Source organism: Megalops cyprinoides, chromosome 2 (genome assembly GCF_013368585.1).
Source record: "Megalops cyprinoides isolate fMegCyp1 chromosome 2, fMegCyp1.pri, whole genome shotgun sequence".
Taxonomy (NCBI): Eukaryota; Metazoa; Chordata; class Actinopteri; order Elopiformes; family Megalopidae; genus Megalops; species Megalops cyprinoides.
In genome coordinates, this window is record NC_050584.1 from 37595628 (window position 1) to 37616961 (window position 21334).

The 21334-nt window shown below is 40.1% G+C and overlaps 2 protein-coding genes across 6 annotated transcripts in view; one reads left to right on the top strand and one right to left on the bottom strand.

The window, feature by feature from the left end:
- The window catches only part of pex5la (peroxisomal biogenesis factor 5-like a), a 77385-nt gene extending 70963 nt beyond the window's left edge, over nt 1-6422 (top strand). The window contains exons 11-15 of the mRNA XM_036521414.1: nt 4-74; nt 3351-3560; nt 4472-4640; nt 5368-5525; nt 6221-6422. Of these exons, the coding sequence (XP_036377307.1) occupies nt 4-74; nt 3351-3560; nt 4472-4640; nt 5368-5525; nt 6221-6422 (810 nt within the window). The remainder of the gene's footprint in view (nt 1-3; nt 75-3350; nt 3561-4471; nt 4641-5367; nt 5526-6220) is intronic.
- Nucleotides 6423-10814: 4392 nt separating this feature from the next.
- Nucleotides 10815-21334, bottom strand: part of usp13 (ubiquitin specific peptidase 13) — a 30846-nt gene continuing 20326 nt past the window's right edge. For all 5 annotated transcript variants that reach the window (XM_036521426.1, XM_036521425.1, XM_036521424.1 and 2 more), the window contains exons 18-21: nt 18665-18825; nt 15301-15493; nt 14597-14681; nt 10815-13971 (exon numbers count right to left, since the gene is read on the bottom strand). In XM_036521426.1, the coding sequence (XP_036377319.1) occupies nt 13875-13971; nt 14597-14681; nt 15301-15493; nt 18665-18825 (536 nt within the window). In that variant the 3' untranslated portion in view covers nt 10815-13874. The remainder of the gene's footprint in view (nt 13972-14596; nt 14682-15300; nt 15494-18664; nt 18826-21334) is intronic.

Here is a 21334-nt window from a genome sequence, read left to right on the forward strand (position 1 = left end):
CAGGCATGGCAAGTCTTAGGAACCACACAGGCTGAGAATGAGAATGAGCAGGCAGCAATTGTCTCCCTCCAGAGGTAAGGAGGAGTTCCTGCATGATGTTCCTGGGGTTATGAAAGCAGTGTAACCATACCATAACCATACTAAATCCCATCTCTTCTACTGAACCTCTATTTGACAGACGCAATGCTTGGCCATGACACGTAAACTGGTAGTCTTCAATCACATCTCACATATCTGTCCTTAAAAAATTAACTACATTGTTGTTTGTTTGTAAATTCAAATGTTTGTTTCAGGTTTTATACATAAGGTGAAACCAGCAGAGTCGGTCTGCTTACTTAATATTTGCTATTAGCCATTATTTAATCATAGTCCTGGTCCTGGGGATCTACTGTTTATGTTAGTTGTCATTCTAGCTGAGCTCTTAATGAGGTTCGATTGACCTGCTAATTAAATTCTGATCTGATTTGACATCTCTTGACAGTTATGTACTGTGAGTACCTTGTAAAAATGTATTGTAGAATGGTGTTTCTGTAAAAACATAATGTGTGTAAAGAAATTCTTTCAACTTCACCAAATTTACTTGCTCACCATAACAAGTGGTTAAAAAGATTAGTGTATAGATTGCTTCAGGTTAATTGTTTGTTCAATGAGTTCCATTTGTTGAACTGTTTTAGGGCCTAGAACAATTCTTTGACTAATTAAACTCTGAGCAAAAAAAAAAAAAAAAACATGTATTAAACCAGGTTTTCTGTGGCAAAATGGGCTTTGAGCAGGCCATCAATACTTTAAATATCACAGCTCCCACCTTAACAAATTTCTTATGCAGTATACACATTTACATAGCCTCTTTTTGTACTGTGTCACCATCACCTGCAGTCACCAGCATTTAACAAAAAAACAACCGTACACCAGACCAGACCATGATAATGAAAAATTTGTTTTAGATCATAGGTACACATCGATTGAATAGTATTTTATTCTTGGCCTCTTCAGTATTAGAACCTGCATAATATCATTTGTGCCATGCTGAACAGATGTGTATTTTTGCAAATATATTTTCAAATACAATTACTGTATTTTCTAAGAACATCCAGTGGCTCCTGAACATGATCAGACGCCATAATTCAAATGTATAGGCTTACAGAACAGTGTTTTGTTAATTACTAGCCCCCCACTCCACCCCAATGAGGTCAGGCCTTGTCGGGTAACAGATAAAGTTATCATCTTCGGGTCGGGTTTGGTTCAGGTAATAGAGGGCATGGGTCAGGCTCGGGTTTTATTTCAGCCCCTTGCAGACTTTTAAATAAACCTGCCACAGCTCTGTATACTCTTTTTTCCATTGTAATCTTATATAACAGGGGTAAAAACTCTGTTACTGGAGTACAACAACCGTAAAGCTTTTCCAGATCTATGTAAATAAGGAATTACTGAGTGCCTTCTGGGCATGGTCTCTTGCATTAATTCAACCCAATAATTGATCCAGATAATTAACTACCTAATTTAAGTTTTTCATTGAACAAACCTCAAAGGGTTGCTTACCCTTGATATACAACCTAAATTGCCAATATTGGACTAGTTTGTGAAGAATTTGGTTGCTCCTTTTCTTTAAAATGCATAGGGTTCAGGGTTAATTATAGTTTTAGGCTTTACTGCAACAAGTAGCAGAACAAGTAGCAAGGTGGTTCTTTTGTTGGGACAAATATGTTTGTTTTCATGAGGGGAGGTGACAAATTGCTTAATCTCTGTAGCAACATTTCAAGGTGAAAGCACACAGGAAGAAGATGGAAAGAGGCACATCAATATTTCAGATTCACAATGGAGTCAGGGAGGCTAAAATGAAACATGACCCTTCTTTTAATATATTATGCTCTTGAATTACATGAGGACTTTTTTAAATCATAATGCTTCAGCACAGTAAACAAGCAATCTCATCAGCTTTGTATAAGGGTCTAGAGCATTTGGACAGTTTTACTCCTTGCTGACAAAGATTAAACCTAAACCTCATACAATGTTCTGTGTAACTAGGAATGAAAAACTCAAATTCACACAGGTTCATTTATGTACTTTTGCACCCTACAATCAGTAAACCTCCCCCCTTCCACCACAGCTTGTACAGTTGCACAAGCTCCCAAAAAATCTAAAAAAAAAATACATCTACCTATAACAACACTCCTCTGTGTACTTCCATGTAATATGTTTGTTCCCCACAAAGATGCTATTATTGAAAGAGCATCATGTCCATTACATAAATCTGGATTAGGTTTCCCAAGAGATTGGTCGAAGAAAATAATTTATTATTTGCTCCTGATAACAGTTTATTTTCATATACACTGTGAATCATGCAGCTGTGTAATACAGGTACTGTTTCAGCAAGAGCAGGAACCAATAACAAGTGGTCCCAGAATGATGTGGTTTTATCTGGATTACAAGTTTCTTAGAATTTGCCAAATGTCAGAAATTCATCATTCCAACATCTCAACATTGTTTTGGCTCCTCATTGTCCTTCCGAGTCTCTGTAATCTCTATGACCACCTTCAAAAAGTAATAATAGAATCAGAGGCTGCAAGCAAAGAAAGTTTTCAAACCATAGCTGATGACTTTTAGTTATGATCAACAGTATATTGAAAGAAAAGCTATATAATAAAAGGCAAGGACCTTCTTTAGAAAATTAAGCACCTGGTGTTCACTGGACAAGGGTATATACAGCCACAGGCTGACAGCTGTGACGAGCCTCTTGCACAAATACAGGTACACTGTTTATGCCTGATGCCAAATATGTGATGTATGACTGAATGCTGTCAAACCACAAATGTGTGTGAAAAAATAATTTAGGCTAACATGTACACAGTTAATGGCATGGAAAAGCAGTGATAGTCTATTAAAACAGTATGTTTTCTTGGTGCCTGGTGCTAATCAAGACCAAATAAATGGGGTTTCAGATGTTATGGCTTGGCTGATGCGGACATCAATTTCAACTTTCAATTTAGCATATTGTGACCTAAAACACATTATTAAGAACTTTCCTGTAAGCAGTTTACAAACTCTCCCATGGGTTACAGCATTGTTTAAAAAACAATTGCATGTAAAGTACAACTTTGAAGGAGTAAGCAATAACAGAACAGTAAATAGCAGTAAGATACCCCAAAAAATTATATACAAAAATATAGACTAAACCTTTTGGGTTGAGTTATACAGGCTTAGCTGCATGGTGGGGTAAGAGAGGAGTAACTTCATAGACCTTAATCAGGAATAATGAGGGACATGCATGTGCCTTGGGGTAGCACTGTGCTAATGAGAGTCCGTCAGCCTGGCGGCCCTTTGAAGTGTGTTCTGCCTGGCTGCGTGTGCAGGTGCCTGGAGCTCCACCCCAACAACCTCACGGCCCTGCTGGCACTGGCAGTGAGCCTCACCAATAGCGGCCAGGGCCAGGAAGCCTGCGAGGCCCTCCTCAGCTGGACGCGGCACAACCCCAAATACAAGCATCTGCTGAAGAACAAGAGCCACCTCAAGGGCTCCCCGGGGTCCCAGCGCAGGCTGTCCCGGTCCTCCACTGTGGCCAGGTAAGACGGCACTGGGGATTCCTGTACCGCTGTTCCTGTGGCGGGACACGTCCTCACCGTGACCAGGGATTAGATGACAACAGTATGGCTGGGGACAGTAGCTGTGTGTATTTATTGCTGAACATTTCATCATTGTGTATCACTCTAAAAAAAAGAACGTTGAGAATTGTTGATGTATAACTCATCTAAAGACAGGCTATTTCAGCACCTATTTGTTTCAGTATAGTGAATATTATCCCAGCAGAGAGGAGGTTTGTCCAAGGTTCTGTAACCACTGTTGGGGGGAATATGGTAGGCATACTGAAATTGTCCCTTTGCTAGGGCTTGTATTATACTAAATACTATATAAGTCAGGATTCCAGGGCTGGATGCACACAATAAGATTTCACTTGTTATTTAAACAGATAAGAGCTGCTTCATTTGACTCATGTGACATGAGAAAACCAAGACTGCTCAAGATTGTTGGACAGAATTTATGCCCTACCATGTAACTGCAAGCAAGTTCTGTGTTCCTGCTACATAAACACACATTTGTGTTATTACATATAGTTAGGATTGTGTTAGGGGTCAAGGTTGAGTTTATAGTTTTGGGCATGTACTAATATAGACTGTAATTACAAAGTTGTTTCACGGCAGTTACTCTGTAACAGCATGTACTGTACATAGTGGTTAAAGATTAGTTCCAATGCCATTACACTGATAATTTGCCTACTTAATATAAAGTGATACAAGATTATTCTTCTCTAAATAAACAAAACTGTTCTTATTTTCAACGTCCAGCAAAAGACTGAGGCATCTCATGCTGCAGTAGATGCAGCTCCTCCTTTCCTTCACAGCCCACAGCTGAGGTTCTGGGGAGCCGCACCGCACTGTTGCCACACATCTCTAATGAGCCTATCTCTCTGATGCAGCAACACCCTGCTGGCTGATGTGAAGGAGCTGTTCCTGGAGGCAGTCCAGCACAACTCAGACACTATTGACCCAGACCTGCAGACGGGCCTGGGAGTACTCTTCAACCTCAGCTCCGAGTACAACAAGGCGGTGGAAGCCTTCAATGCAGCCCTGTCCGTCCGACCGGAGGTAACACGCCCAGTCAATCTTGACACAAACCTGTGACAGCTGGGAGGCAAACCACACATGCCGTCACAAAAACAGTGACACCTTTCCTTCAAACCTCAAGTGCCTGAACTGTGAAAGGCCATTTAGTGCACCACTGACACTGGCTTATTCATAGATGAAGTGAGTATATTGCTTTAGTCTTCTTTCTATTCCGTGCTGCCTTTGAAGGTAAGGTGCATTTGCACTAATTGCAAATGGTCTCTAGTAATTTACTCTGTTTATATTCTTTCTCCTGCAGAGGAATCAGGACTGAATATGACAGTAGATATAGTAACACCAGCCTGTTGTTGCAGTAGTTTCATACAGCACATCACTTACTAAGCAGCATCATAACGCTCAAGGAGGTTAATTACATGCCAGCCCATGAAACAGAGTCCACTGACAAAGGTTTAGCTTTGCAAACATAAATATTATGAGTTCACTCATTATTTCTAGGAATTACACCAGAACCAGTACAACTGTGTTCATGGCATTTTAACATATTAATCACATAATCCAGGACAAAAATGTTTAATCCAATCTCAACTCGAAATTTACTGTGCACAAAATACTCCCCATCAACAAAAACAGTATTGACAACTGTACATTGTTTTCAGTGGCAAAATAGGGTGTCAGTTCCAAGGTGATGGTGCTGTCTATTACACTAAGAGTGGCATTACCTCTGTGTCCTCTCTGGGTGTGTCACCAGGACTACTTGCTGTGGAACCGCCTGGGAGCCACTCTGGCCAATGGGGATCGTAGCGAGGAGGCAGTGGAGGCTTACACCAAGGCCCTGGAACTGCAGCCTGGCTTCATCAGGTCCCGGTACAACCTTGGCATCAGCTGCATCAACCTGGGGGCACACAGGTCAGTGACAAGAACAGGGAGGAACGGGGGGAGGGGATCTGTCAATGGGCTCTGTGACCTCCAGGAATCACACTGTCCCTGTCCTTCTCCCTTTTCTGTGGTGATGATGAATAAATCCACAAGGCCATGCTGTTCTGCTAGAAGGGACTGAATCACAAGCAGGCAGCTTTTCATAAAGCATAATAGCAACAGTGACATGCTTGTTCCGTCTTCAGTGTTCCCTTTGTGTGGAGATCCTTTACAATCAGAGCGTGAAAATGCCTTGGCCCTTGAATATGTTCTCATTGTTATTTGGCCTCAGATTATATTAGGAATGCATGAATCATGCATAGAAGGAACCCCATATGGCTTACAATAAGGCTTGACATCACCATTCATGTCATGTGTAAAGTATGGAGTGTGTGTAGAGGCCATTTTCTTACAGTTGTGTGTGAAAATCACCTGTCTCCCTGACAACACTGTGGCAGCACATATGAACACATGGATGCTGGAAACTTAAACGCAGAATGCATACTGCACCTCACACACTCTTGGATTGACGACACAGTCTACACAGTTAAGACTTAAGTTAACAAAATATCCCCATAAAAGGACGCTCATAAACTCCTGATTAGGTGTGCAACGTGTGGCATTAGAACAGTGAACTCTGAATGAGCACTACCATCTGACAAAAACATTCACTTCTTCACTGACAGGGAGGCAGCAAGCAACTTCCTGACAGCGCTGAATCTTCAGAGGAAGACCAGGAGTCGACAGCTCTCTCATCAGGTCATGTCTGGAAATATCTGGGCCGCCCTCAGAATAGCCCTCTCCATGATGGACCAGCCCGAACTCTTCCAGGCCGCCAACATCGGAGACCTGGACTTACTCATGAGGGCCTTCAACCTGGACATTTGAGCAGGATCCAGGATCCATGCTGAAAAAAAAGCCAAGAATCCAAAGTTGTATACATATTTACAGAAGTATATCCTGTTTGTTTCTGTTTTTTTTTTCTTTCTTTTTTTGCATGAAGTGGAATCAGACATTCTGGCGAGCACTTTTGCAGCATCGGGTATGTACTTGAAGAGAGACTGTTGCGATGGATTTGCACTGCAAGGCGTGATTTCCCTTAAGAGCACAAGGACGGGCGGAGATTGTACAAGTATGCCTTAGAGAATACTTCAATTAAAATGAACTCATCCAGTAGAACTGGAACTGCAGTAGGACGTAGAATGCGTCAGTCACTGCCGCTGAAGCAAACCAGGGTTACGTTCCCTGAGATTAGCAATCTGATAACTTCCAATGCATGTGGGTCTTGAGAGTGATCAGAAGCAAAGATTAGTTTATGTGTTCAAATAAATAGAGACTACCTGTTTGGATTTCTGACTATAAGGATCATTAACTTTTTTTCCCAGACAGACCTGGGAGAGTTCATATCAATCGATCATTTAGTACAGAATCCTTCACAATTCAGACTTTCTCAGAGTGCATTTCAGAGCATTCAATTTGGAGTATTCCTGACGTTGAATGTTCCGATATTTTATTTTACCTTCTTTCAGATTACACGAATTGCATGAAAGGCATTTTCCTATTATGAAACTTGGTGACTTCAGCTGTCTGGGGATGGCAAACCTTTACAGTGTTACTCTTCTGATTTCTGCACTAAAGAAAAACCCACCCAGGAACAAAAGGAACTCTTTCCATTTTATAGCATTTACTAATTTTGTCTGACTTACTGGGATCTGCAAGCCAGTGTATAAAGCCTTACTGGAAATGCATGTGGACATACAATTCATTTTGCCATCCTTTTTATAATGGCGTTTCTGTAATCACGGACTTGCTCTGACTCTTCGTGTATGTTTGCGCCCTCTGGAGTCCCAGCTGCCTGTGCGCTTAATCCCCCTGCAGGAATTCAGTCTGATGGACCACATGCTCAGCGTCCTGTGGTGTCTAAAGCCTTCCCTTTCATTCTGCTCACAAACCCTTCTCTGTGACAGGCATCAGACGTGTATAGAACTGGACGGGACTGCACCGGAACTGTGACCCGTACTTCTCCTGAAAATCTTAGTCAGCCGGTTACTCCAGAAAACTGTGTTTATTTCACCATCTGTCAGCTAAAAAAGAGTTTGACAAAGCGTCTTCGCTTAACCTCATCTGGACAGTGTGTGTGTAACACTCAGCTTTTTGTTTTCCAGAGTGTCTTTCAAACACGGCACCTGAGCCAAAGATATTCAAAGACTACAATGTGCTGTAAATTATACGAAGCTTTTTCTGACATGCCCTGTTCAGACATGGAATGAGCAAACTCCTTTCAATGTGTACCCACTGAAAACATACATACCCAGTACAAACACTTCAAAAAGACTTCAGTGGCGACCTGAGACTATGGTTTCGAGATGGCAAACAGATGAGGTGTAACCTGAAGAGTGAATAAAATGTGTCATCTCTTCTGAACTGCCCTAATGTAAGTGGGTGGCCCAGTTGACAGGAAGGGGGGATTAGAGCACAAATTCCATTTACTCCCAAAAACAGCTCCCTCTCACCACCACAGAAGTGTCTCAGTGGCCAAGCAGTCTCACAGGTGTCGGTTTGAAAAATACTTCAGGAAATGCTTCTAAATCCCACAGCCACTACAGGTAAAGTGTCCAATTGCACAACAGTGCCACACTCTTGAGTTCAGGTGTGTGTATGAATTGAAAAGGCAATATGTTTGATTTAAGGATCCTATGCAAAAGGTTGTGTGCTATGCTGCTGTGCAGATTTTTGTTTAGTTTTGTGTTATCTTTCACCCCAACCCGCCCCCCCCCCCACCACCACCACCACCACCCCCCATTCCCCCCATCACCACCACCATCACCCCCCATTCCCCCCATCTGACTCGATGGACCAAAAAGAAATTCTGTCTCTCTGTTTAAACATTTGATATCAGGGTATAGCAGCAGAGCCATCACCATGGTAATTAATCTTCAGAACTGTACGGCTTTGATGTCATGGTGTGTTCATGATGACTGTACTGAAAGAAATGGATCTGCAGTTGAGACTAAAGCAAAGTTTGGCAACAATTGCTTTTCCAACTGTGAGAACCTTTGTCCTCAGTTTGTGGTATGTGAGGTGAAGGTTTGACCAGTCAGCAAAACTAAAACGAGACCTTTCATAGGGACACAGTCAATGGAATACAATAAAATGTCTGTGGGGTTGGGGGGGGGGGGGGGGGGGGGGGGGGTGGCAAATTCCAAATTGTCACTGATTTCAACACAGCCTTTATCTTTTGTAACTTTATGGCTGAGGGGTCAGACTCTTTTAGTATCATTCTGTACACCAGACCATGTGCATTACTTGGATGTTCAGAGTGTCAGCTCCTACTGTACCAGTCTCTGCAGCAAAATTATTTTTGAATTTATGTTCACTGTTCATGCATTTGTGAGTTGTAACGGTTGATTTCCGTACACACAAAGAATGAACACTTGAAATTGCCCACTGGATTCACAAATGGAATATATAAATGTGTCAAGATTCAAGATTCACATGTTAACACATACTAACTTCAAGTGAAACAATGTAATCAGTACAAAGATGTCCCATTTGTATGTAAATGGACATGGTTTTCCAAACACTGAGTTGGTTTAAGCAGCCCATCACAAATCACATAGAACGAGATTCTACTAGGCAAGGGGCAAAAGTAACTATCATATGTGACTCACATATGTGATTAAAAGTCTCACAACCCCTGTCATAATAAACCACCGACACTATAATATCTCAAGCATCACAAAGCTAAAGCACTGACCCAAGCTCTACTCATGTACTTGTAGAAGAGCTGAAATGAGTAGCTTGTGTTAGGCCTGTTTTAAGCCCATCAGGTAGCAGGTAGCCGAGCGGTTTCAATGGTTATGTCACTCCCCGAGACATGATTAGGTAGCATTGTTTCCGATGGAATTAGGGGCAAATTGCCTTTAGCTCAACTGGTAACGATGCTGGTGGTAAGGGTTTATCTGAGCAGCATGAACCTTGGTTTGAAACTCGCTTGCTTGCTGACCCAGATAATATCCATCCAAAGACACAACGCAGTACACACCCATTACATACTAGGCACACCATATCACATAATATACACACAGGCCACAAATGCAGTCATTGGTGTCATGCACTCTGCAGGATGGAAATAGGTCAGTTGGGTACATCATGATAATGAGGATTATTTTCACAATTTATTTACTATATTTTTTATCAAGGATATGTGACAACCTTCCACACACCTGTTGTTACTGGTCAAACCTTGTTTTTGTCAAACTACTTATATTTATTGAATACAGATGTTTTACATTAATCTGAAACTTGCATCACCTCCATATCATAGCTTTCTAAAGGGGTGGGCCTGTGCTACTTTTTGCATTTTAACAAAAATGACAATATGGTAATTAAGAGCAAAATTATTTTTTTAAATATTTTGAATTAATTGCTTACCTACCCTATTATATACTGAATACAGTAGATTCTAGAGTGATGTGTTGATCTAGGATGTCAAATGAAAAATCTTTTTTAGAACTATCTACCATCTCAGGTGTGATGACTTAGTTGAAAGCATGCTCCAAAAATGATCATTCATTAAAATCGCATGCTGGATATATATTTATTTTTGAATGCTAGTTGACTTTATTTTTATGCATGGTCTTCATAATATTTGTCTCTTTTTCCGTATTTATATACATGATATATAAAGCAAAGTTAAATATTTCTCATTGCAATGCACTTTTGATCTTTATATATGTTAAAATATACACAATGTATACATTAAATAATGTTTTGATGCACAGAATGGCCTAGATATAGAATACTTTATAGTGTACTTAAAATGCATACTGTCTACTCTCTCGATATACTTAATTAAATACAAGACAGTTTTCAGGCATATTATATTAAAGATATCTTTTCAAATAAACCCTTGTAATACATTCAGACTGCCTCCATCTTTTGTGTCTGTTTGCAGTTTAATTTAACATGGATTTCTTTATGCCAGGACCTGAACAACATGATAGTATGGAGCTCAATACCAACGTGTGGGACCCACAGATTCATGCAAGACATAATTAAGAGTGTGGCTTGGTATACTAAGGTCAAGATAGTGTCAGAACCTACCTGATTCAAACAGGACAACAAACCTGCTCTGCTACTTGAAGAACTTCTACAGTGATGGTCCTTTGCGGTTCCCAAATGAAACAGCAGGAAAATGACACCCAATGAATATGAATGATAAAAACATCAGTAAGTGTGTAGTTTATTGAACCACCCTAAGGTTACAAGTAAGCAGCACCAGTGGATTTATTTGTACTATGGAGGTTTCCACATACACCCCCTTACCGAAAGAATAACCTTACCAAGAAAATAGTGCGAGCATTGCCACTGATAACAGTATACAGTTCAGAGCAACACTGGGACAGAAAGATACTTTACATACATTTGAGTTTTGCAGAGGCAGCATGAAGTTGGTAAAAAAACTGGCTATAAATAGCTGCTCTAGGGAAACTGTACGTAAGGACAAACTACAAGATTGGCACAATATTGTTTGCAAAAGACTAAATAAAATACAAACAGGTGAAGTACCATTTTTCTCAGTTCGTTGGAAAAAATAAAAGTTCCATTGTACAAATTTAAGGACCAAATGTCAACTTTTAGTGTACATGCGGATGCACAAAGGAAGATGCAAAGTAACACAAAGGTACTGAAGATATAGAATATAGATGGTGGGAAAGAAAGAGTGGGAGATCAAGCTGACAAAAGGCATGGCATACAACACCCCCCAGATCAATCAGTGCTGCTACTAACAAAGCAAAAATGCAAGATGAAACCCAGACAGTGAGAACAGCAAGAAAGAAGACAAGAGAAGACTAAAGAAAGATGAGTCATTTCAGTCCAGGTACAGAGAGCAGAAGACGAGTTGCATAGAAACCACAGTAATCATCATTGAAATGCATAGACAGCATACAGAGCAAGTAGTCACCAAGAAATGTGACCAACACTGATTTGGTTTGAAGGAAAATAAAGGGAGTGTGCTTCGTTCAACACATCAGGAGAGAGATGTGAATTACACTATAGTACCATATGGATGTTCCAAAATGGTTTGAACAAGCAGGGAAGATTCAAGTTTTCAATATCAAAACATTCTTACACTAGTCAACACAACAGAGCTCAGAACCCCATTCATTTACACTGTAGACTCTGCAGTCCACATTACATCAACACTTCATACTGCACCTGTGGATTTAAAAATGCATGATATCATAGACACAGCAGCTACATTTTAACTGAGAATAAGACAGAGAATAATAATGATATTCTGCCTTCTTTTAAGAAACACGTGAAATGTGTTTGTGAGGCCACAAAGTTTGTTCTTGAGCATAGTATGGATCATGGTATGGTAAATCCGAGAGTGGTATCTGTAGAGTGTTTGGTAACAATGAGCACTTTTAAGCATACATTCCATTTATCTCACAGATTCATTCTGAACTGTAAATAAAACCAGTTTAAAAAATGAACTGCATATTTTTTAAGAGGACAAAATCTCATCCAGTCTTCATGGCATATTGCTATAATATTTAACAACAAAAGCAATATATCAAGTTCTTAATTGTATGGCAAATACATTCGGTTTCAGGGGCTTGTAAGGGGACACTGTCACCATGTAAAATAGATGCTGTTAAGACAAGTCTTAGAGACTGAAAAAGATGGTGGGGTAATTGTTTGTCACCACTCGGACTGCCTTATTTACAGAGAAGCCCTCTGGTTTCAAGCCTGTTCCACCACATTAGCACAATGTCCACTTGTAAATACCAGGCTTTAGTGAATTTATTCTTTGTCTGAGGACAAGGCTGTACTTTTCGTGTTCTTTGGATATATTGGGTGTAATTTTTAAATAAAATTACTGAATCTAGCATGAAAGGCTGACAAAATTTGTTCTCACAGTATTGATGTGTTATGAACGTGTACTATGAACACGTTTTATGCTAATTTAGCATTATTAGCTATATTCCCAGAAGGTACAGTGCGCTTCTAGGTGCCTCCTCATTTGAGAAGAGTTTCAAACATAAATGTAATACCACAACAATTAAATAAACTTGTGTTATTTGTAGGCCATATGTTTGTGCATACTGTGCATATCATACATTTTTGTTATGAAACAGGCTATTCTTCAAACTTTTTGAAAAAATCTGAATGATATTTGAAAATGCAAGTAAACACCATTTGGTTTACAACACTACATTCTTTCACAGGCTTTTGCCACATTCAAAAGAAACAAGAAACATTCATTTGAAACATAAACAGGGACAAGGGTCAAGGTAATGTGTGCAATCCCGATTTAGAGATCAAACAAAAGAATACACTTCTGTTGAAATAAAAGTGCTTTGTAAAATGTAATAATGTAATGCCAGCAAAACAATTGCTATGGGGTATCCATCCTAAGACTGGAGCAGAGCATCTCTTCTTTCCTTATTTAAACTGGCCTTCCAAGCTGGACAGCCATCAGCTAATCCAAGTGGCCACACTGGCCAAAAGGAATCTGTTCACTCAGCCATCTCATTTCCTCATCCATCTTTCCCATTTGGCTGCGAGGACTGCATCCTTGACTAAGGATGTCAGACACCCTCATGAGCACACAGCCCATTTCAGTCTACGCCCTGCCTAAAGCTATATGCCTCATTTCACATATACCAGTCAAAGCAATGCCGAGGTGCTTATTGACCCAAGTGTCCAGCGTTCCCTACAGATGAACAGTGTTCATCCACACACATTGCCCAATGCAGGGCATTCAAATGCATTATTGTCCCTCAGCACTATCTCTTAGTCAAAGCATTACCGTGGCAATAGGCTTCGCATAGACTCTTTGGATCTGGCAACATGTTCCCAGTGACTAGGTGGTACATATGATTTGCTCCAGTTCAGAGCATTATGCAGCTGGCCATGGTATGCACTCTCCTCAGCATATCCCATAAGGGATAAAATTAAGGCTCTAGTATTTAACACTGAAACGAGAGCTGAAGGCATAGAACATAAAATGTTAAAATCTGACATGTATTATTATTTATATTATGCTCCTGATTTCAGCAACTAAAATTGCACACATCTCCTCTTTACCTCTACCTTTGACAAATAACATTTCAGTAAAAAAAAAAAAAAAAAAAAACAAAACCACTTTTTTCCCTCTTTGATCAGTCTCACATTCATGCCTTTCTGCTGCTGCTGTGAGTGACTTGCTGGGACCACAAGTTTTTTTTCCCCTTTGCTGGTCTGGTGTTGATGTTTTCATTGTTTCTTCCTCTGTTAGAAGACTGCGGTTTATTTTTTTTTTTGATGGTTGGTGCGCGGCACTCAGGCCTAGCTGCTCGATAGTCGATGGTAAAAGTAGATGTAGCCCAAGTCTTTTGGAGGTCTTTCCGATAGACAGACTTTATGGTCATTGTAGATCACCCATCTGCGGAAAAAAATAAATTACCACATATCACTAATAATTCCTAATAAGAACATTTTTCATAAATCGTTGCAAAGAAAGATTCTACTTCAGCTTTATTCCTTTACTATGATTCAAATGGGGGAGAGGTCTGAATAAGGTACTCACAAATTGCCATTTTTTTTCATCCCATTCATAATATGACACATGATATTTTACCAACAACATGAGAATGCACAGGACTCCTTAAATAGCTGCATTCCTATTAGTGTAGGTACCAAAATAAACAACCACAACACAAGGGGCAGGTGAATGCTGCACTTGATCAGGGAAATGTTGATCATTACAATGGCCCATAGCTTACAGGGTACAGTCAAGCGTGAGACTGAAGCGGCCAGTCAAAACACGCATGAGGCCCAGCACAGTTTCTTTTCATACTACATAAGTGTGCAGCTCAATCCTAAATGCAGGCTTTAATTAAAGGCCACTTAATTGATAACCACTGGAAAAATGCCCCCATGAGAAGGTGTTTTGCTGGATGTATCAAGCACACAATTATCTTGAAATTGCCCAAGGTGCCCTGGAAGCAGTTTTGTTTTTAGCGCTATGTCTGTAACAAACAAAATGGACTTTGGAATGGCTGCCTTACCTTCCTTCTTTTTTAATGTGACATACATAATGCCCAGACATAGTTGATGTTCCCATGTGGCTGATGAAGGCAAAGAGCTCGTACCCTGTGCAGATACAGAGAAGGAATGATACAGTTTTACAGGGAGGGTCTTACAAAAGCTTGGATGATTCCACAAAATAATGCATGAGCAGTTTATATAATATTGATGGAATCCCAATATGAGATGACTATCAAATGACTAGCTCTTCACTGTGGACTGCAAGTAGGAGTCTCTAAACGGTTATTTACATTTACATTTATTCATTTAGCAGACGCTTTTATCCAAAGCGACTTACATAGGTTACAGTTCTTTACAATGTTATCCATTTATACAGCTGGATATTTACTGAGGCAATTGTGGGTTAAGTACCTTCCCCAAGGGTAGAGCAGCAGTGTCCCAGCGGGGATCGAACCTGCAACCTTTCGGTTACGAGTCCTGCTCCTTAACCACTAAGCGACACTGCCGCCCCTTATTGGTTATTGGTTTGACACTTGTGATAACATAAAAGCTGTGGTGTGCAGTGGAGCTGGGCAGTGAAAATAATGAAGTTAGTCATTTTCTGCATTTGTCTGCATGCCTAGTACCAGCACACCTCAGGACCTAATCCTTGCAGCCTCTTTGCCCAAACAGCTCAGGACTCAATGTGTGCAGCCCCAGTACCAGCAAAACTCAGGGCACTTACGTCCGGGTCCATCTTTGATCCTAGGTCCCACGGGATCCTGGTCTGGGGACAGCGTGGAGTCACTGTGGGCGTTGGCACTAGAGAAGGCATTGTCATTTGGCTCTGTGTCAGCCATATCAGAGGCAGCTTCGCTCCCCTCCTCACTGTCAGGGTGGGTGAAGATCCAGTCCAGGGCCCGCTCCAGATTATTGTTCTGAAACACACACAAACACAGGTTCTCCAAACAGCTTGGTCCTCAGGACAAAATGCATCCGCTGGTATGCATGTGATATCAATACATTTGAATCATGATAATTATTAACATTGATTGCCGTTCATGGATTTCACTGCTGTTTTCACTGATTTCACTACACAATAGCTGAGGTAGAGGGGGATGGACTGATTAAACCAATTAAAGTGGGGGATGGCTTGATGACTAGACCAAAATAACCAAACTGAAAACACAAAAATACAAAAAATGGAAATATATACAGCATACAAGCAAACGCCATACTCTTTAAGATAAGTACCATGTGAACTTTAATGACTGCAACGAGTCAAGACTTCAGTTAAGCATCTCCTTTGAATGATGCTGTCTCTTAAAGCAGTGTCCCCATCACTGTACTGGAGCATATGTCCTTGATAAAGAGAGGTACTATCCCCCATTGGCCCACCAACACCACCTATACTAACAACGTGATTCTCTCAGGAGATCTTCATAAAAAACAGTAATGTAGCCTAGCCCCATTTAGCTATCAGGCAAGTGAAAACTACAGTCTAATATGGCTTCAGCAAGCAGACTGTGAAATGGCAGGTATAACAGATACCTGGTAGCAATCCCCTGAGACACATTCATTGTTGAAGCACTTGTGTTCATGAATAGACAAAAACAAATGTTTAACGCTTATCTAATCTAAGGTCTGGAACTTTATATTACATCAGTCTTGCAGTGGGTATGATTTCCCTGAATGGAATGAACAGTAGTAATGGTAGTAAAATTATAACAGTCTCAGAACCTTACAAAGTATGCTGGGATTACAGCCATCCTTGTGTGGTCAAAATCTTGATTTGGCCTAAGATCAAATCTGAACTGAATTAGAACTCTGATTCACCACAGCACTAAGAGCGACAGCAGACTGATGTCGTTTTCTTTTTTTGGAGTACTGCAGGCCACGGAGGTGAACACTCCCTCCCTGCCACTAGGCTATTATTGGAATGCCCGCCAGACTCCCTCTGCATCACATCTCCTTGTTCACACACACCCAGCACTTTTTAAATGCACACTGGGCACAGATTTGTTCTTCAGTGGATTGGGTAACAAGATATTCCATGATCACATTTATACTTTTCAAAGCAACAGGCAAAGAATGAAAAAAAAGTCTAGAATAATCACAACATTTCAATAATGTGTGAAGGTGTCTATAGAGTGAGCATATTTATCACTGATGAGAAAATATTTTATTTCAAAATGTTTTCAAGCCATCCTTGGTTTTATCACATGGCAGTTACAAGCAATTATACTTAAATAATTGCTGAGGTAAAAACAACAGACTCAATAATCAGATGTCTATGCTGTATCTAGGGTTGCCACCTGGCTTGTATATTACCAGCCTTGCTAGGATTTTAATGGATGTTGACCATTGGCTGCTAGCCAATCCAATGTGCACACAACTGTATCTCTATTGTGTGTAACTATGTAGCACATTTGAAGTTCCATCGATAAACAGAGTGTCGTTGCTCCTGTTTTGAGTCATTGAGAACAAGAGACTGCTGGAAGTGGCAAAATCAGATAGGTAAACTACCATATGAATAATTCCATTTTTTTGAAAAACAGTTTGTTCATACCTGAAAGGGATTAAGAGGAAAGATACCATTAGCTTCACATCTACACAGAAAAAATAAGGCAATAATAATAATTTCAGGTATATTAGCAAGTGTTAATAACTACTCAGTATGCTGTTGTTTCTGAGTGAATGGCTTCCTTTAATATGAAGCAGGTTTTGAACAGCAAAGGCAGAAACCCTTGTTATGGCCTATAGGCCTATGTTGACAGCACAAAGCACACACTCAGATTATTCTAGCTACATGAAACATTGTATTTATTGCACTATAAGTGCTGCGTCATACTAAATTACGCTCAAATACTAACAATAACTCTAAGCACTATACTGTAACTTCACCACTGTAATGCATTGCAGTAATTGTCTAACAGTATAGAAGAACTAATATCTTGCAAAGACTGTGAATCAGATGCAACAACAGAATCAATTTGTAAATAGCATGTAGGACAAACCTCTAAATACTAAAGACATGGAAGAGCTACTAAAATCAAATAAGTCAATCCAAGAAGTAGATCTGCCAAGTTAATTATAACTTAAGATGGAATGAATACCAAGCTCTCAAGCACTACAGACAGCAATCCAACTTTTGATCCAAATTTTAGAAGCTCCTGTAGATCCTCACATTTATTCCAGTCTTTGTGATGTGTCCCTAGAACTACATGTGAGAAATTAAGTCCTTGATATTAATCTGGATTTTAGACTTTGCTGGTAAATTGCACTCAGAATTCAAGTTGGCATTCTACTTCTAGCCAATTCTTAGCAGTTACCAGTCATTATTATTAAATTAATACACTTAGTGTAGAAATCAGATGGCTTGTAAGTTAGTTTCATTTTCAAAATTTAAGCATAATTTTACTTCATCGTTGTGTTAACTGAAAAGGTGAATAGAGAGGATTGATAGGCATTTTAAAACATAAAAACGCTTTTTTGAAAACAAAATACTAAGGAAATAGTTTCTTGGAGTCAAGTAATGGGAAATGCCCTTACAGCTTCAAGGCTTTCAAAACTCTGGCATTACTACAGGGGAAATTTGATATTCGATCTGATATGTATCAGTTACTTACACACGATGCTGAACTCTGTCTTGTAAACCTACAACTACACCCCCACTCTTCCGCCTGCTGATGCCAACAAAACAGCTTATTCTATGGGCTTTTGTGTGTTTATTTACTTACTAGAATGAAAAGCACTAGCTGCTAGTAAGACCAGTTGGTACCATCAACTGGAGGAAGATGGCTCTAGCCTTACTGATGGTTTGAAGCATCACAAACAAATCAATTTTAGATTATTTTTTATTTGAACATTGCATGCTTTTTCCCCCTTACGAAGGTAATTTGTTCCATTGCTCTGGGGTCCTGGTTATCATCAGCTGATGACATGGCTGGGTTCAAACCTGGGCCATAGTGTGCAACCTTGTACATGTGACAGCAAGCATTTTTTTCCAATTAAGCCACTCAGGAGTGCCTAAACTTTAGATTTTTGACCAGATATTTCCATTAAAAGTTGACTGACGAATCAGTAGCAACGGGGATTCAGATACTCACTGTGGCTTTGAGGGCTTGGATGCTCTGGTGTCGAGGGAACCCCATTGATGTGAGGATGGCCACACTCTCCTCGGGGGGCTGGTTGTCCAGGGAGGGGGCTTGGCTGGGACTTGAAGGGCTGGTCTCGGCAATGGAAGGCACTGCTAAGGGTTCTGCAAAGTCTAGAGGAAAAGTAGAGAAACTTCCTGTCAGCACGGTAGACCGTAGAAGCAGGGAACCATCTGCATCCAGCCAAAATCTTATATGCGGGCACTGCTGAGAAACTGGCCACTTTATTTCATTAATGATATACTAGAAGTAAACAATGTATTAGCATACTACAGTAAATGCAAAATGTTCTTTCACATCAGGGTACAGCTGATCTTTTTGATTAACATTAACAAAAAATATAATCACTATTTAAACATTTGCTTAGACAAATAAACATTCAATCTGCATTTTTCTCATAAGAGAAGATTCCCTACACAACTGATCAGACCTCATTGCTGCTTACAGCACAACGTGGAACAGCCTTTAGACTTAAGCTGAACAGAATAAAACACCAAATAACTGCGATGCATAAGCATCTTTCAGGTCCACATGCACACAGTAAAGTATTTTTCATGATGTTTGTGGACAAGCATAATGCAATATTCTTACTGATGCAGTATTTTGGTGTTTCTGTCAAGCCAGTTTTCTTGAGTGTGTATAGAGACCAGTGGTCAGTGAAAATGAACTACACACATGCATTAATATGACTGCAATGCCTGTCTCAGTCCAAGGGTATGGGGGAACCCAAGAGTCTCTAAAATGTTCAGACAATATGCATCTTTATTATTTATGCACTCTGAAAGTCCTGTCATATTCTTGGAATAAAGCATACAGTATACTTACGAAAGCATTCTTATAAAACTTCAACTCATGCATGAAGCAGGAAGTACATACCATTTCCAAACTCTGCACCTTTTTTCATTGACAGTTTAACCCACTGTTTACCAAATGATGTGTTAAGACATATTATGTGCTTTCGATTTTACATCTTGGATCAGGAACCTTGCTCAGTGTCTCAACAGAAGTGTGACCCAAACCTGATGCGTTGGATCTATTGTTCTAAACTCCTGTCCAGGCAGGCTATACTAGCAGGTTTCCCAGCTCTCCATAACCCATGGTCTCAGACCTGGGAATGGAAGCCAAACTGTTTAAGTCAATACAAGCTAGACTTTAAGCCTAGAATACTATAATAGCGCTGTTGATACTTTTCCCTCCACCATGCAGTGATTTACACAGTAAGCAAACACTAAATGAGTTGACTGAAGGTTTATAATAAACTATAATTATGACCAATAAAAAAATTGACATGTGTGACAAACCATAAAATGAATCATTATGCGTCAAGGTATTTTAGAAGTAGCTGTTATCACATGAAAATGCTTTTTCATAGAGCTGTTAATTTGTACCATGTTAATTCTAAATTATAAGAACCTTCTCAGTCACAATGGCAGCCGCCCCTAAATTTTCATTAGGTTGCGCTTAAGCAACTTTCTCACATCACAGCTACTGTAATAGTCAATAACGGTGATGAAAATATTACCTTTCCTAATACATCTCATGCTTAGGAGCATAAAAAGAAAATATTCCAAGGGAGGAATTGCTGATTAACCATTTTAGTTATTTTTGATATACATACTACTTCAGTCACCTTTAACACATACTAGACAGACCATGTCAAAATTCCATATCTATTATGAGATCCATTCACCAATGAGATGCCCTGGGGACATAATACAGATTGTTTTCTACAATATTTCATTGCTTGACATTTCATACACAGTTGTAATAGGTTCTGCATGGAAAAATGAACATGTGCTTTCTGATAGACTGTATTGAAGCAAATCTCATTCGAAGTGAAATACTCCCTACATGGAAGGTTTATGGCCGTACTAGATTCAGCAGTCTTCTCATTACTTTGACACTGTCAATACCTGATTACATTTGACATCACCTCTACTGTGTCTATTAGTGGAGAAATTGAAAGCCTTTTGCTGCTTAGGGCTCCTCACGTCTTCAGGAGTGTGATTTAAGAGCCACACTAAAAACCAATATTCCCTCTAATAGGCAAACATACCTAATGATTCCATATTATGATGATAAATAAGATGTATGGGAAATAACAGCACAGGGCAGTGTGACACCGTCAAGTTGCAGGAGCAGGGCTAATGTAAGGCCAAAGTCAAAGTAGCCAGAGGCCCAATGGAAGCTGCAGTCAAGCAGGATGGACCCGATTGGAAGGAGGCTCCACCTCCACCCTGCTGCAGATGGAGACTGGGCCTCAGAGGAGAGACTCGGGCATTGTCAGAAAAATTGCTGTGACTAAGGAGCAGCCACTTCCTCATTCCTCAAGCCAACAAGACAATGAAGGGGAATCATTCCAACAAACTAAAGAGAGCCAACAACGAACAAGCAGCCATAATTCACTGAGAGCTTGGAAATTTGACTGACAGCTGGGGAACACTAGTGATTTTGGAGTTCCTGGGCTCTCATAGTGGTTCTGTTTCCATCATGCAAATAAACATGTGTTCAGCTTACCAAATCTGCATCTTGGCAGGGAGAATTTACAAAGTCAACACTATTAGTTAAATGCAAATTGTGCCAGCTTCCATTAAGCTTGTAGCACTGACATTCCCCTAACAG